This window comes from Thamnophis elegans, chromosome 1, assembly GCF_009769535.1.
Source record: "Thamnophis elegans isolate rThaEle1 chromosome 1, rThaEle1.pri, whole genome shotgun sequence".
Taxonomy (NCBI): domain Eukaryota; kingdom Metazoa; phylum Chordata; class Lepidosauria; order Squamata; family Colubridae; genus Thamnophis; species Thamnophis elegans.
In genome coordinates, this window is record NC_045541.1 from 1181123 (window position 1) to 1197539 (window position 16417).

The window sequence follows — 16417 nt, forward strand, 5'->3', positions numbered from 1 at the left end:
AATTGGTCCCCTAAAACCTCATGTCAACCCTAAAATTAGCTGCAGTATTTAAAGTTTCTCCAACTTTTTCTCACTGTTAGCAGTTTGCAATCCTTATTTTCACTTAGTTTCCACGTAACTTTTACAGTTCAGATAAATATTTGTTCTCCTTACATTAAAAGCAAATTCTATAAAAAACAAATTCTTACTCAGTTGTCATTCCATCTTCATGGAGCTTCTGCTTTTTAATTCAATTATTTGCTTTTGCTTTTGAGCAATGATAAGGAATCAATATGCTGGTCTATGACTATAATAACAATTTATTTTCACAGAAGCAGAAATAATATTTTGTCAAAGAATCGACAAAGGAATTATTTTCATTACACAGTTTGATGACTGTGTCCCTCAAATATTTTAAGCTAGTTATTGTTTTATAATGCAAGATATTTTGCTTATTTGGCTGTCCCATAGGATCTGTTTTTCATCCACATATAACACCTAATTTGTTGAAAATATCAGGAGATGCACCAGTCCTTTACAGTAAGGCTCTGGCCTAGTTCTTATATATTGCAGGTAGAAGGGCATCAATGACAAAAACAATAACACCAAATGACTTTGCTCTGAGTAAATGAGACATGACAGATATGAGGTTTTTTTTAGTTCTGCAGTACGATATTAATATTTCCTTGTATATCTGAAAATAACCCAGAAGAGAAAAATGATGTTCTATGATATTGAAAGCAATTGTCAAGATGAGGGAAAAAAAATCACACCAGTCTAACTTTTAAGGAGGATTTAAATCTCAAAGATCAGCTTTGAGATCTTTTGAAAATGCATGTTTGCCCCATTATCTTCATGGGTGGGATCCTGTGGGCTCTAAATCACAAGTCTTCCTCTTCCCATAAACTAATTTTTCTTTATGATAAGATAATTTCCTATCTTACAAAGAGAGTATGGCTTAGTAAGAAACGAATGGAACATACAAAGATCCAGGTCTATACACTCTTGTACTGCAGTGAGTCTTGGACCCCTTATTCACGGCAGAAGACAAAGTTGAACACCTTTCATATGTGCTGTCTCCGATGTATTCGTGGCATCACCTGGCATGACAAAGTTCCAAAGAGCGCAGCTGTGGAACGTGCTGGAATCTCTAGCATGTATACACTACTGAAACAGTGATGTCTACGCTGGCTTGGGCATGTCGTGAGAATGGCTGATGGTCGGATTCCAAAAGATCTCCTGTATGGAGAATTAGTGCAGGGAAAACACCCCAGAGGGAGACCACAGCTGTGATATAAGGATATCTGCAACAGGGATCTAAAGGCCTTGGGAATGGACAGTAATAGCTGGGAAACCTTGACCTCTGATCGTTCAGCTTGGAGGCTAAAGATGCAGCATGGCCTCCTCCAATTCTAAGAGACCCTTGTTCGGCAAGCTGAGGCAAAGAGGCAGTCCCAGAACCAGAGAAATCTGGGGGCTGGGCAAGGGACAGAATGTATTTACCCTCAGTGTGGAAGGGATTCCCACTCCCGAATTGGACTTTTTATCCACCTCAGATGCTGCGTTAGGACCTCTTTCCAGAGCACGATACCATCGTCTTTTGAGACTGAAGGATGCTAATGAATTTCTTATCAACCATTGCCAATATTTTCATGCCTTTTGTGAAAAAATAGTGCCAATCCTTCCAGAACCATGAAGGTGGGAGAATGTTTCTCTCAAAAGCTTTCATATGCTATATAGATAAGCAAGAACCATTAAGATTGCACAGTAAATAACCTTCTTAGAAATATATATTCTATTGATCGTATCTTTGAAAATATCTCTATTGAATGTGTGTCCTGAACCAGGCAAAGAGGCTGGCAAAGAACAGAAAAACTTTTAGGTAAGCAGAGTTCAAGTACCCTTGTCTTCCATATTCCTGTCTAAACAAAGAGCAGAAAAGGTCTGTTATCAGGAAAAGAATGGTAGGATTTAAACCCTGAAGGATGACATACACAATATATACCCCCTTACTAACACCAAGCTGGATTTTCAGATTCTGTAATAGTTCTGTAGATATATCTACACTGGTTTTAACTAACTGATGAGTCCTCGAAGATTCTGCTATTAGCTAGTAACTTGGAATAGGGGATCATGAAGCAGGCTACTAATGGTTTTCAAGATTTCCTACCACTGACTTGGTTCCCATTACACAACTTTCAATGTTAAGGTGATGCTAGTTGATTGAGAGGGCCATCAAAATTCTTTTCTCATTGAGCACTGAATAATGCATAGCCCAAGAGTAATTAATTATGGAGTCTAAACACAGAGCATTTTTATCTGTATCTCAAGAGCTGATGGAATTTCATATTAATCCTCTGACAAATGAATCCTCCGTTTACAAACAGGAATATTAGTCTGAACTTGGGCAAGTCACCTTGAATTGAAATATGTTCCCAGGGATCGCCTATATATACAGTATGCATATCAGCGTAATTGAAAATGCACAAAATATATGCCACTTATATGAACTCTAAAATAAATTAAAACAAAACAATGGTATATGGAATTTTATGGTATATTGGAATTTGTGGTCCAAAAGGCATCACTTTGAATTGGAAGCTCCCTAGGGGGCAGTTGAATGCAGTTTTCCACTCATCTCTTCCCTGATCTATAATTGGTAGTATGCTTCTCTGAGGTCTAGTTTGGTGAAGACTTTTCCCTTGGCCAGGTGAGATAGTATGTCCTTCATGAGGGGGAGGGGGTATAGGTTGTGTACGCACCTGGCATTGATTTCCCTAAAGTCCACACACAGTCTCATAGTTCCATCTTTTTCTTTGAAGAGAACTGGCGCTCGTGGCTTGGCTGGCTCGATGAACCCTCGTGCAAGGTTTTTGTCCATGAATTTGCACATTTCTTGCATTTCCCGGGGCGTCATGGCGTACAGTTTGGGTTTGGGTAGTTTTGCCCCGAGGATGATCTCGATGGTGCAATCTGCCTTGCAGTGGGGGGACAGAATGTTGCACTCAGTCTTGTTGAATACTTCTGCAAGGTCCTAATATTCCCCTGGGATCTGTTCGGTTTCTGGGGTTTCATCGGATGTGACTGCCAGATGTTCTGGTGGGCAATTTTGGGGTGTTCCCTGCTTGGGTGCTGTTTCTGCTTGCTGGTGTGGAAGGGGTTGGGGCCCCTTTTCTATCCTAGGTCTGCAGGTACCCCCTTGTCATTAGATGGTCGATCCCCACCTGTCTAGCCAGGAGACTACAAGTATGCCTGGACCTGTCATACTAGACTAGACTGGTCTGCTAGCTCTAATCTCACTGGTTCAGTCAGATGGGTGGCATAAGTTCCCCCCCCCCCATTAGGGACCCATCAACCTGTTCAAATTGGATTGGGTGGGCCAGTCTTTTTGCTCTGATCCCCAGTTTCAGGATTGTGGTCAGGTTGATCAAGCATCTGAGTCTACTAGGACTTGAAAATACCCATGGCTTCCTGTTTTTGGGGCTGTGAAGCATATTGTAAAAAGGAAAACGTGAATTGGTCCTCTCACCATTGTGTTGTTTTTGCCATTGTAGTCACTGTCATAGGATTCTGGCAACTGGTCATTGTTGCCTGGGGTCGCCCCTCCCCTTCTTCTGGGTGGGGAGGGACTTCTGCAGCCTGGAGGGCCTTCCAGGATGCATGGGTGGCTTGTTTGTGGCCCTGTTCCAGTTGTACTCTGGCCTTGATATCGGGGTTGGTGTCATGCATGCAGATGCCATGTGGCCCACTGCCCCACATCTGTAGCATTTCAGTGGAGTTTGAATTGGGGCTGGTTTCAGGGCCCGCTGTGTTGCTGTGGGTCCCTGTCAGCTGGGTGATTTCAGGTTGAGTTGACCTCTCTCTTTCGTGTGCAGTGGCTTTCTCATGTCATTAGTGTGCAATCCACCGTTGACTTTTATTGCTACTCAGAACCACTCAGAGAGTCAGTTTGGGATGTTGCAGTAGGCAGTTACCTGTGCAATCTGCTTATCCAGACTTGTTCTAAAAAAATGCACTAGCAGATGCTCTGGTAAAGGGGGTAGCCTTCCAATGACTCTCCTAAATTCATGGATGTGCTCTTTGATTGGGCGGCCCCTCTGCTTTAATCAGTGAGGTCATCTTCCGCATACAGGTCCTCCTCCACTTCCTCAAATCTATCCTCTAGCAGTCGTAGGAAGTCATCTAGACTTCTAGAGCCTAGGTGGCGCAGTGGTTAAATGCAGCACTACTTCAGCTGACAGCAGTTCTGCAGTTTGGCTGTTCAAATCTCACCGGCTCAGGGTTGACTCAGCCTTCCATCCTTCCGAGGTGGGTAAAATGAGGACCCGGATTGTTGTTGGGGGCAATATGCTGACTCTCTGTAAACCGCTTAGAGAGGGCTGAAAGCCCTATGAAGCGGTATATAAGTCTAACTGCTACTGCTATTGCTATCTATCTATCTATCTATCTATCTATCTATCTATCTATCTATCTATCATCGGATTGTTGGGGGCGATATGCTGACTCTGTAAACCGCTTAGAGAGGGCTGAAAGCCCTATGAAGCGGTATATAAGTCTAACTGCTACTGCTACTGCTACTACTGTTCTATGGAACTCTCCAGGGGCTCCATTGGGGGCTTTGGGGGCCTGGCTTGGTTCCAGTCCAACATCCCCTCCACTCTTCCCAGATCACTCAGGGCCCTTCCCTTTTTCTCGGCATTGGGGTAGGGGAGCTTAGCTTTAGCTGCTTTGGGGGTTGAATACTCATCTCCTCTTGCTTCGCCCATCTTGGCTTTGATGTCTGAGGTTAGGTGCACTCTGGCTGAAATCAGCCTCTCTTTGGATAGCTGGCCCTTTGCCATTGAGTTTCCGTCCAGGCACCACCGATATTTAAAAGCAGACTTGACTATCTGTAAGGCTTTCTAAAAATGCCCTAATTGATTCATGAGTATCGCGTCAAGCTTCAATACAAAACTAGTAATTTATTAGGAGCATCATAGGCAAGATCTGTTTGCAATCAAGTCTATGCTTTGTTTAATTTATATCTGAACTTTACCCCGTTCCTTCCCTCCCCTCAGTCTGCGTCATACATCACATTCCCCTATGAGATGCACCCTTCCCAAGCCAGCTGCAGTAATCTGAGATCCGACTCCAGCCGACAGTATGCATGGAATGCACTCCCTCTTCTTCTCTCACCATGACAATGCTGGGAGTTGACATTAACATTATGAAAGGCACAAGACAGGAGTGTCCTCTGTCTCCATTATTATTTATATTGATGTTGGAAGTATTAAATAGAATATTAGACAAGGAGATAAAGGCTGGAAATAAAAAAGGAAGAATATAAATTACAAGCGTTTGCAGATGATTCCGTTTTTAATTTAGAAGATCTGCAAGAAACAGGGCCAACATTGTTAAAAAAAATAGAAGAGTATGGTGAAGTGGCAGGATTGAAAATAAATAAGGAAAAAAACTAAGATCTTAGTGAAAAATATTGCAGAGAAGCAGAAAAGAGAGTTAATGAAGAAAGTAGATATTCAGATAGCAAAGAAAGTAAAGTATTTAGGGATCCAATTGACAGCAAGATGTGTGACGATTTCAGAAGTGAATTACTATAAGCTAATGCAACAAATTAAAATAGAGCCGAGGTGGCGCAGTGGTTAGAGTGCAGCACTGCAGGCTACTTCAGCTGACTGCAGTTCTGCAGTTCGGCTGTTCAAATCTCACCGGCTCAGGGTTGACTCAGCCTTCCATCCTTCCGAGGTGGGTAAAATGAGGACCCGGATTGTTGTTGGGGGCGATATGCTGACTCTGTAAACTGCTTAGAGAGGGCTGAAAGCCCTATGAAGCGGTATATAACTCTAACTGCTATTGCTATTGGTAAAACTGATTTGGAAAAATGGAAAAAACTTGCAATTATGGTTAACAGGAAGAATAGCTACAATTAAGCTGAGCATATTATCGAGGTTACTGTAGTTGTTCCAAACAATTCCAATAAAATTTGCAGAAAAAATATTTTGAGGATCTTAATAAAATAATAGTGAAATATATTTGGCAGGGGGGAAAGCAAGAATTAATTTTAAAATGTTACAAGATGCAAGAGCTAGAGGAGGTTTTGGATTACCTAACTGGTGACTGTATTATCAGGCAACAGTGTTAACATGGATGAAAGAATGGATTGTACTTAGAAATACAAGGCTACAGACATTGGAGGGAGATGACCTGCAATTGGGCTGGGATGCCTTCTTGCGGAATGGGAAAAACAAGATACCGATTTGGCTTTTAACGATGGAAGCACTTATGCATCCAAATATTATTAATATGGGAAATATTGTTAGCTATAAAGATATTTTGACTGAAAAGGGTAAGCTCAAAACTAAACAAGAATTAAAAAATCAAGGGATTGATAGGATTTGGTACATACAACTGCAAATATAATCTAGATATGAAAAAGATGCAAAAATATATGGTTTTTATATGGAATTGACAGAATTGGATAAGATATTAACAGGAACAGATGAGAGGGTGATAAAAATTGTATAGTTATTTACTGCGTATTAAACTAGAAGAAGAACAAGTGAAGGAAACAATGATAGCAAGGGCAAAACATTTTGGTTATACGATAGAATTAGAAAAATGGCAGCAATTATGGGATAGAAACCATAAGTCAACAATGTTGACTGCATGTAAAGATGTTTTACAGATGACATTTTCCACCAGCAAGGTTGGCAAAGATGTTTAAAGATAAATCAGCGAAATGTTGGAAATGCCACCAGACACCGGAGTCGTATTATCATATGCTGTGGACGTACGTAAAAGCCAAAAAATATTGATAAAAATACGTACATGGTTGGAGGAGATGATACAACAGCATATTGATCTGAAACCTGAATTATTTTTCTAGAAACTTACAGTAAAGAAAATGTATACTTCAGTGGTGGATGCCTACCGGTTCTGACCGGTTCAGCTGAACCGGTAGTGGTTTGGCAGCCTGGGTCACTGGGACCGGTAGTGATCCAGGCCTGCCACACCCCCGAACTGGCTCTCCAGGCGGCACCATAGGCTCCTCCATCTTGTTTTTTGCTTCTGCACATGCACAGAACAATTTTTATTGCACTGAGCATGCGTGGGAAGCACGTGTTTGTGTGCGTGGCGCACACACCCACAATTGGACCAGCAGTAGTGACTGCCAGAACCCACGCCTGGTATACTTGATAATTCACATAATAACTGCAGCTAGGATTGTATTTGCACAAAAATATTAGGAATATATGAAAAGCATTATACTTATAGCACAAACATTTGTTAATATAATTGACTGAAACCTTTTAATGGAGACTTAGCAAGGGAGCAGATGTTTGATATTTCTAAAACAAATGTTCTCATAATTAATTGGTCATTAGTGTTTGACAAGGTTATTAAGACAGCTATTAGCTAGAAGATGGGAGAGTTAGTTGCAACAATCAAAACTAGATTTTATTATACTCATCTGAAAACAACAGCTCTTTCATACTAAACACAATCAAGCACAGATGTTTCATTTGTCAGGTTGGATATGCATTTTTCATACTGAAAGCTGATCTGTATTTTTTCCATGTGATATCAAAACTTACAAAACATATTTTGTAAATTTATTTTTTATTTTGACTCAAACTACTTAGTTATGTAGTTGATACTAGCTATTTTTCTATTTCATTTAAGAATAATGAATATGACTTGTTTATGTACTATCTGTAAGCATAAACTGCTGCTGCTAGCTGCTGATTCAGTTCTACAGAGGAATGATGGAGTGATGAATGATCATCTGCACCTCCATCACTGTCTGCTTTGGCTCTGCAACCCAACAAGACAGACACGGACTTCGGAGGATAATCAGAACTTCCAAAAAAAAAACAATGGCTACCAACCTGCCTTCCATTGAGGACCTGCACACTGCACGAGTCAAAAAGAGGGCTGTGAAAGTATCTACAGACCCCTCACATCCTGGACATAAATTGTTTCAACTTCTACCCTCAAAACGACACTATAGGGCAATGCACACCAAAACAACTAGACACAAGGACAGTTTTTCCCCCCAAATGCCATAACTCTGCTAAACAACTAATTCCCACAACACTGTCAAATTATTTACTAAGACTGTATTACTATTATTCTTCTCATCCTTCCTATTACCTATCTCCTCCTACTCATGACTATTACCATGTTGCTTGTATTTTTACAATTTATATTGTTCTATTTGTTTCCTAGTATGATTTGATTGCTTATTAGTAACCTAGGACTATCACTAAGTGTTGTAATTCTATGATTCTTGATAAATGTATTTTTTCTTTTTCCTTTTTTCCCTTTTATGTGCACTGAGAACATCTGCACCAAAGACAAATTACTTGTGTGTCCAATCACACTTGGCCAATAAAGAATTCTATTATATTCTAAAAAATGAGTAAATGATGTTTGAGCAGGTAGACAGTGGGGATATAAATTATATGAATGATACTAAACCATATAAAATGGGGATGTGTTGACCAGTACCACGAGGTGAGTCTTTGATTACTCCATGCAAATAGCCAGCAATAAAAGATATATGCAGCTTACAACTGCATTTGGGAAAAACATCTGGAACTTATTATTTTTTGCTTTCAAAGTTAAGATGAAAAAACATGGATGTGTATGTAAGCCTAAAATCAGAATGTGTGTCTATCGTTCTTAGCTGCTCTTGGAAATAAACTGCATCCCTTGAGAAATTCTCTCAGGTGGGCAGCCCTGCATCCACTCCTGTTTAATATGGCACATTCATGTTTGGGTAACTTTATGGCGGAATAAGATTTCTCCACCTGAGCACAGAAATGTTTGTCTTATGCCAGCTGTCTGTATATGATGATAGGAACTATTTTTCGGATAAGCCTTGCCACCACAATTCTGATTAGAATATAAACCTAGAGTTTACATTTTTGACCTGATCAGCAAGCAGGTATGGATAAGAAAGAATGCTACCAAGCCATTTGAATACAATTTCCACCATTATTACCTCCAACGGGATCATGTTGTGGCTATTTCCACAAAATTACAAACTCATTCTAATTCGTTTAACTTTAATCTCATTATTGACAACTTAAACTTTGGACTGGGGAAAAACATGCTGTTAAGAGAGTCCTGTTTTAAAACAAAAGCTGAGATCAAACAATTCTATTCATCCTACTGGCTAATTTTGCAGAAGTGCTTAATCTTGCTGGGAAAAGCAGTGGCAGTTCCCCACTTATGGGAGGCGTGGTGGGTGCTGAGCATGGCAGGATCTTCTTTTCCTTTGGAATAGCTTCCCATGGAAAGTGATATTAGTTCAACTTTAGCTGTCTTCCCAAAGTAATTGACGCTCTAGCTGAGAGTATTGGGGACTTGAACCCTTTTCTGGATTGTCTGCTTCATTCTCCCCTCTATTGTTGCAGAAATGAAGCTGAATGGGGAATATTAGTGTATATTAATAAAACAGCTCACTGAGTAAGAGAAGAAAGTCAGACTAGGGTTGGAAGGACCTTGGAGTTCTTCTAGTCCAACCCCCTGCTCAAGCGGGAGACCCCAGACCCTTCATCATTTCAGACTAGTGGTTGTCCAATCTCTTCTGAAAAATGTCCAGTGATGAAGCATTCTTCTGATGGCCCATTTGAAGTATATATGCCTATGACTACTAGTTCTACTTCCAGGGAGTTTATTGGGCTCTCCAACCTACCAAACTTTTTTTTCTTCAAGATGTTTGAAAAATAGCTAAATAGGCCTATATCATATTCCAAAACCAAGAACCAATCTGTGGTATCAACTTCATTTACAAATGCCTTTGAGCACCAGAAACAGGAGTGAGAGTGAATCTAAAGAGCATGATCTGTGTGAGTTTATATTGAGACTCCACTTCTCCACTCTACTATTGTTCTGGCTGTTTCAAACACATCCACGATGGAGGCTCTTTTGTGAGGACACCCTAACAAGTTGTACAAATTCCAAATGTGCCAATTGCCTATGTTATAGCTGAAGGAATTCCAGTACAGTGATATGTTGGTACTCAACTGCTTTGAAACTCATCGGATTTGAGGCTCAATGCGTTTTGTAAACATTTTGTCCCAATTCTCATCATATGTTTGGTACTCAATGCCCAAGCTAGAACTTGTGAAGTCTTGACTGCCTTGTGACTCACTACATTATTCCTTATAGGAGAAATTTCTTTGGATTCATTGTTTTTGGTACTTCTCACACTTCCTGGAACCAATTAATGATGGCTACTGAAGTACCACTATAGTTCTCAAAACCATTTTTCCCTGTTGAACACAGTTGTTTGATTCCTATCAATCTCTGCTCAGCTACTTACTTCTCTTTAGGTAAATAATTGTGCATAGACTGACCGTGGACTGAACTAATTTTTCAGTTTGTTCCTCATAGTTGTAGAAAATTATTAGCTTGCTTCGTAGATTGGGCAATCCTATTATAGTATTCTTAATTTATATTGCAGAATCTTGCTCTGAGTTGCCAGAACTATAAAATGAAAGGAGGAATTGTAAATTCGCAGTTCCCACTTCGGTGTGATTTGAAATTAATCATCTCATGCTGAAAACAGATCTTTGAAATGTATAAAATTTGTTCCTTTTTTATTATTGCCTAGAAATATCTGAGATTCAATTATTGCTCTATGACTGGGCTTCTTGGAGCCAAGTTGCCAACCCATCATGTAATGTCCCTCTTGCCTGACCTATACTTTCCCCTTGTCCTCTCCTCCAACTAAAATGGTCAGAGGGTGCAGAGGTTGACCTCTCTGTGAAAATCCAGGAGGGTAGTTGACACAAAGCAGCCCTCAAACTTGTCCTAATGCAAGTGATAAGCTCATGTAAGCCTATAAGGTACTTTCGTTTGGATTAGTTTATTTTATAATCTATTTAGAAGTAGATTCTTGTCCATAATTGGAATATTTTTACTGAAATATTCTTAATAAGCATGCAAAGTCAGAGGTTGTCATATGTGGAAAGATTTATTTTGAAATGTTATTTAATGGATAAATAATTTGACTAATCAACAAACCAGTCCATTTCTTCCAGATGTGGAATGTTAATTTCCACTAAAGGCAATGATCTTGAAGCAAACAAAAGCTTAGCTGAAAGTTTTTTAAAAATGCTGTAAGTCTCTAACTTAGCAACTGACTACTTAGCCTGGTGAGTTTTTATCCATAGATATTTCAGCTTAATTCTTATGCAGGTTTCTTTGTGAGGAAGTGTCAGTCTTACAAGATAGACAGAAAACATCGACCAGAGAGCTAATTCTACTTTATTACAAGGTTGCCCTAATCGCATCTTGCAGATCTGAGGGCATCTCCCAACCTTTTACAGGCCTGGACCAAGGGAAGAAGGTCTCTTCTGAGTCTCTTGCACTGCAAGAATTTCTCAGTTGCTCCTTTAGTTCTGCCTCCGTTGCCCTGTCTCTCAAGGCCATTCCCACATACCGTTACTGGAAGGGGCCATTATAGAGCTATGGCAATTTGTGCTGTAGTATCTCAAATTGCAAACTGAAATGGATCTACTATTTAAAAAGGTGATTACTTATCCTCTATGGAGAACCTCATATGAACAAATTGCCACATCAAAACAATAGCATTCAGCCATGCTTTTATGGAGCTACTGTTATGCAAATAGCATACGTGAATTCACACATTCAAACTTTCATGACAAGGTCTTCATGGCAATGTTCCAAACAATTCAACCAATAGTGTTTAATAATTCTCTAATAATAACAGGAAGGGCTGAACAATTTCCACTAGAACAGACCATCAGAGCTGACTGGAAATTTGAAAAAGATATTTGAAATATCCTAAAGCAGTTAATTTTTCATACACATAAAAATTCCTGATTATTCCATATTACGATATATGGAGAAAGAGAAAATATGGTTCTTTCCAATTTTCATTTATTGTAAAAAAAAGTATGCTTGGCTATCTTATGAAATTTTATTTTATCAAAATATTTTTTTATTTATTAAATTATTTTCATCTCCCTGGGAGTCTGGGAGTAGTAAATGGTTTGCAACACGCTGTGCTTTAGAAATACTTTTCACATTTCTCAATGACAGAACCATGTTAGTAAGAACTGCAGCAACTTGGAGTAATCTTGCTTAAGAAATAGAGAAGACAAAATCAGCCTCCCCCAATGATTCTACCGACAAGGAACAGCAGAGGAACAAAGCAAAGTGGAATAAGATGGAAGGGCATGGGATTATAAGTCTCTTACAATCCTTCTAACCTCTTAATTAAACTTGCCTAAATTGTGCCCACAATTTGCGAATTTACTGATCCTGAATATTTTTCTGCAATAACTCTTATGACTAAAATAGCAGTTTTCTGCTTATTATCCTGATTAAAGGAGCAAAGAGCTGCCATAACAAATGATCTTTAAAATGATACATAATTGATAGAAAATACCAGGTGTCATTAAATCTAAAATATGTCTTTAGATAGAGAACAAGATGAAGATATAAGGGCCATATTGGCAGCATCACTAAAAAAATTCGGGCTTTGGAAAGGAAGTCTTGGAGAACTATGCTTAACGAACCCTTGAACAAGAATCCATATGGGCAGGAATCCATTTGAAAGCATGACAGAGTCTTGTCCATTTTGTTTGAATACTTCAGTGAAAGAAAATTTGCTTTTCCATAAATTAATCCCTTATTGCTACTTCGACATGACAGAGAATGCTTTCACTTTCCTCATGTGACGTCCATTCAGATATTGGAAGACTACTGTCACAGTGTCACATCCTCCCTGAATCTTCTCAAGACTAGACATTCTAATTCCTTTGATCTCTTCTCATGGGACTTAATATCTAGTCCCCTGATCCTATTCCTTGGCCATTTCTAAGTCTCTTCCATGCAGCCTGAATTCTTCCAAAAGCCTAGCGTGTCTAGAACTTAACATAGTATTTGGGATCTGGTCAATGGAAATAAAATGGAGCAACTTTTTTCATAATTTTAAAACTATACTTCTGTTACAATATGTATAACATCACATTTGCCTTTTCTGAAGCAATGACACATTGCAGACAGCTTGTTATTAATAAAATGTTTTTCAGAAGGATTATTACTAGGCCAGACATCCCTTGTTGCACATTATACATTTTGTTTGTATTTCTCTTGTTAAGTTTCAGTCAGCCAAACAGCTAAAGCGGCGTCTATATTATATTCCTGAGATGCACAAAACAAGAAGTCTAACATATTTTTTTAGAAGAAATATTTGTACTGACATACTTCTTTGATTTAATTCATAGCTCTGGGCTTTATTTCATCCAAGGATTTTGATCAGAAAAGTATACAATTAAAACATTGGCTTAAATGGAACTCCTACAACTGGATACTTACGAAGTAAAATTGGTAATTGTGTTTCCTTTTCATATCCTATTTTTCTCTGACCTGTATGATATCCATTAACTAGCACTGCAGATCGCCAACTACTTACATAAATTATAATTAATGTTATAATGACTTTGGGCAAAATCTATGTAAATCCTGATTAATATAGCATTTGACGTTGTCTGTAAAATAATCAACCCAATGGTTACATCAATAAGCATTGTTTGGTCTTACCTTAAACTCCTCTAGGATTTTGTAACTTTTCCCATGGTATTCACAAAAGTTCTTCACTTCTTTGCATTCTGGACAGCATCCATTGTGTTCTACTTTAGTACACTTTGGGTGGATTTTGGGGCACTCTGGTTGATCACAAATAGGCCCATCCTCGGTACAAACACATGGACAGTTGGAGTGGCCAGGGAAAAAACGCTCCCCAAGTTTGTATACAAAACCACTGTCATCTACACATCCTTTCCCCCGATAGTCATCAAAAATCAGATTATTATCATTATTTGAAACCTGATCACCTTCATCAGCAGGGTAGTCTTCATGATTGAAAGCAGCTGGAGTGACCAAAGAAGGAATTAGCAACAGAAATAGGCAGGCTTCATGAATATGAAGAGCCATTCCCCCTCCGGAGCTTCTGAGAATGGTCCTTATATCAGATATGTATGGATGCTTCCATGGAGAGGCCAATGTGATGCACTGAAAACATATATAAAAAAGAAATTGAATTTCCTCCCAAAAAACACATTTTCCCCTACTCCTTTGTGACCCTTCCATCAGCCAGCCTTTAGCTCATTAGAAACCCTGTCTCCTATCAACTCTGAAGAAAGCAAAGTAAACCAATTTTTCCATCCTGTCTGCACTAATAACCAACAGGAAAACATGCACATAACCTGAATAGCCTTCAAGTTGCACAGGCTCTTTTCTGTTGCAAGGAATGGTTGATTCGTCTTCATTTCAATGGCCTTTGTGCCCTGTGCATTCCAATATTTTAGTTTAAAAGCAAAATAGAACAATATGCTCACCAAATTAAAGCAATAATGCAAAAAAAAAAAATTTTCCCTTGCCAGATTTTTGATTCAAGCTTTTCTTCATATGACACATTGTTGTAAATAGAAAAGTATGAGAAAATGTTATTCACATTCGGTCAATTCGCCTGTTTGTTAAATAAGATGAAAATAAGTTGCTGCATCTTTATATTAGCCAGGTTCTTATCTATTTACCATGTTAAATATTTAAATTGTAAACAACTGCAAATCAAACTTATTTTATTGGATGACTTGCAACATTTATTACTTACAGATGTAGTTCTTTTTGTTTTGCTAAATTGCTATAAATGATTCCCTCAAGGATGGGACTAAGAGCAAATATATGGATTCCAACCCAGGTCAAGCATCCAACATCATTCAAAATATGTGTTTTTGTGAAAAATAAAATTAAAAGAGCCTTTACAATCAAATTATATTTAAGAAAGTAGGAGGTTTAATCATTTAAGATTGTAGAATTTTGACACTGTATACTGTAATCTGCCCTTAAAACTGGTTCACGCTGGCTTTTTCTCAGCAAGACCTCCATTGTGCTCTCCAGGAGATCAACGTCACATCAAGATCCAGTAGTAGTGGCCCATATATATATCTGTGCTTATACTTGTATCTACCAGTTTATTTTTCTCCTGCTTTTAAATTTTCTGTCTCTTTTTTTTAGGTTTCAGAAATGGCATTTCAGCAAATTGTCACAAATGTGATACCTTACTCACCATATGCAGTTCCAAGCCAGTAGGTGTACAGAATTTCTCAGTAGGCCATGTCACTTCCTTTTCTTATCCATCCATATGTGCATGGAGAACCCATAATTCACACTACATGCTTAATTTGAAATTGCAGAAAACCTTGCTGCTTTGTTAGACATTACTTCTATTCTCCTGTTTTCCTATTGATAATGCACCCCACACATTGGTACATTGCTCTTACTCTTGTATAGTTCCTCTAACCAAAGATTTGAAGATATGGCAGGATTTCCTCAATTTTATGAATTGAGTAAAATATCTTATAATGAAATAATTTCTAATGCAATTTATAATAAAATGCTCTAGTGTCAAGTGATATTTTGACTAATTGCATATAAAACATGCAACTACAAATTAAACAATAGCCTTGTCTATTGTGCTTGTCTGATACTATGGAGTCAAATGGGTTAGTAATTAATATTATACCAGTGTGCAGATTCCAATAGCAATAGAATGATGGTTCTCATAGAAATAAATTCAAAATGTATGTACATTATTTATATATTTATATTGATTTATATATTATTTCACTGCCCAACAGAAATGACTCAGAGAATAGGCAATCTTTGTATCTTGCAGAACTAGTAAAATAATTTGGTTGACAAAGTAGGCTCTTAAAATGCTTCTATAAAGAAAGACTGTGTATTTCAAATGCTGTCTCATTGCTTATGCTCTAGGATATGATTTTACTACAATGGTAAATTTTACTGCAATTATGGGAGCCTTTCTAACAATCACAGTGTTTGATTTCTGGATGACATAAAACTGTTTAGCTTGCCTTTCAGATCTGAATAGACAGTTACTTGCATTCTACAGGTAGGCTTCAGTCTGCCATACTTAAAGCTGAGGAAACTTAATTTTTTTAGCAAATTCAAAAGAAGCTATTTATTTTAGGGACACCAGGATTCAATCAATTTTGTCAGGCATTTGGGCAAAAGCAAAGCCTGTTTCAGAAAGTGGTACAAGATTTCACTGCAGTAGTTAATCATCCTAAATATTTTGCTTACAATTTGTAAACCTTTCAACGTTTTTGATGCAGAGAAAAAATGGAATGATAATGAAGTCCCTTGGTTTGGAATCAAACCAAAAACATATATTATTTACATTTATTTTGTTTCTGATAGGAGATATTAAGGTACTATTAAATATTTGAGAAATCAACATCCTTTTCTCTTAAAAATGGGCACTTACCTAGAGTGAATGGTAGGAAGAATCACAAACCACAATGGATTTTCACTTCAGCAGTATAGTAGAAAAAAACCCTCTTCTTAATTATATTGGTAAGGGAGAATTATGAGA

The 16417-nt window shown here is 38.2% G+C and overlaps 1 protein-coding gene across 1 annotated transcript in view; it reads right to left on the bottom strand.

Annotated features, from left to right (window-relative positions):
* The window catches only part of VWC2L (von Willebrand factor C domain containing 2 like), a 60404-nt gene extending 46436 nt beyond the window's left edge, over positions 1-13968 (bottom strand). Inside the window, exon 1 of the mRNA XM_032210667.1 lies at positions 13561-13968. Within this exon, the coding sequence (XP_032066558.1) occupies positions 13561-13953 (393 nt within the window). The 5' untranslated portion in view covers positions 13954-13968. The remainder of the gene's footprint in view (positions 1-13560) is intronic.
* Positions 13969-16417: the final 2449 nt, after the last annotated feature.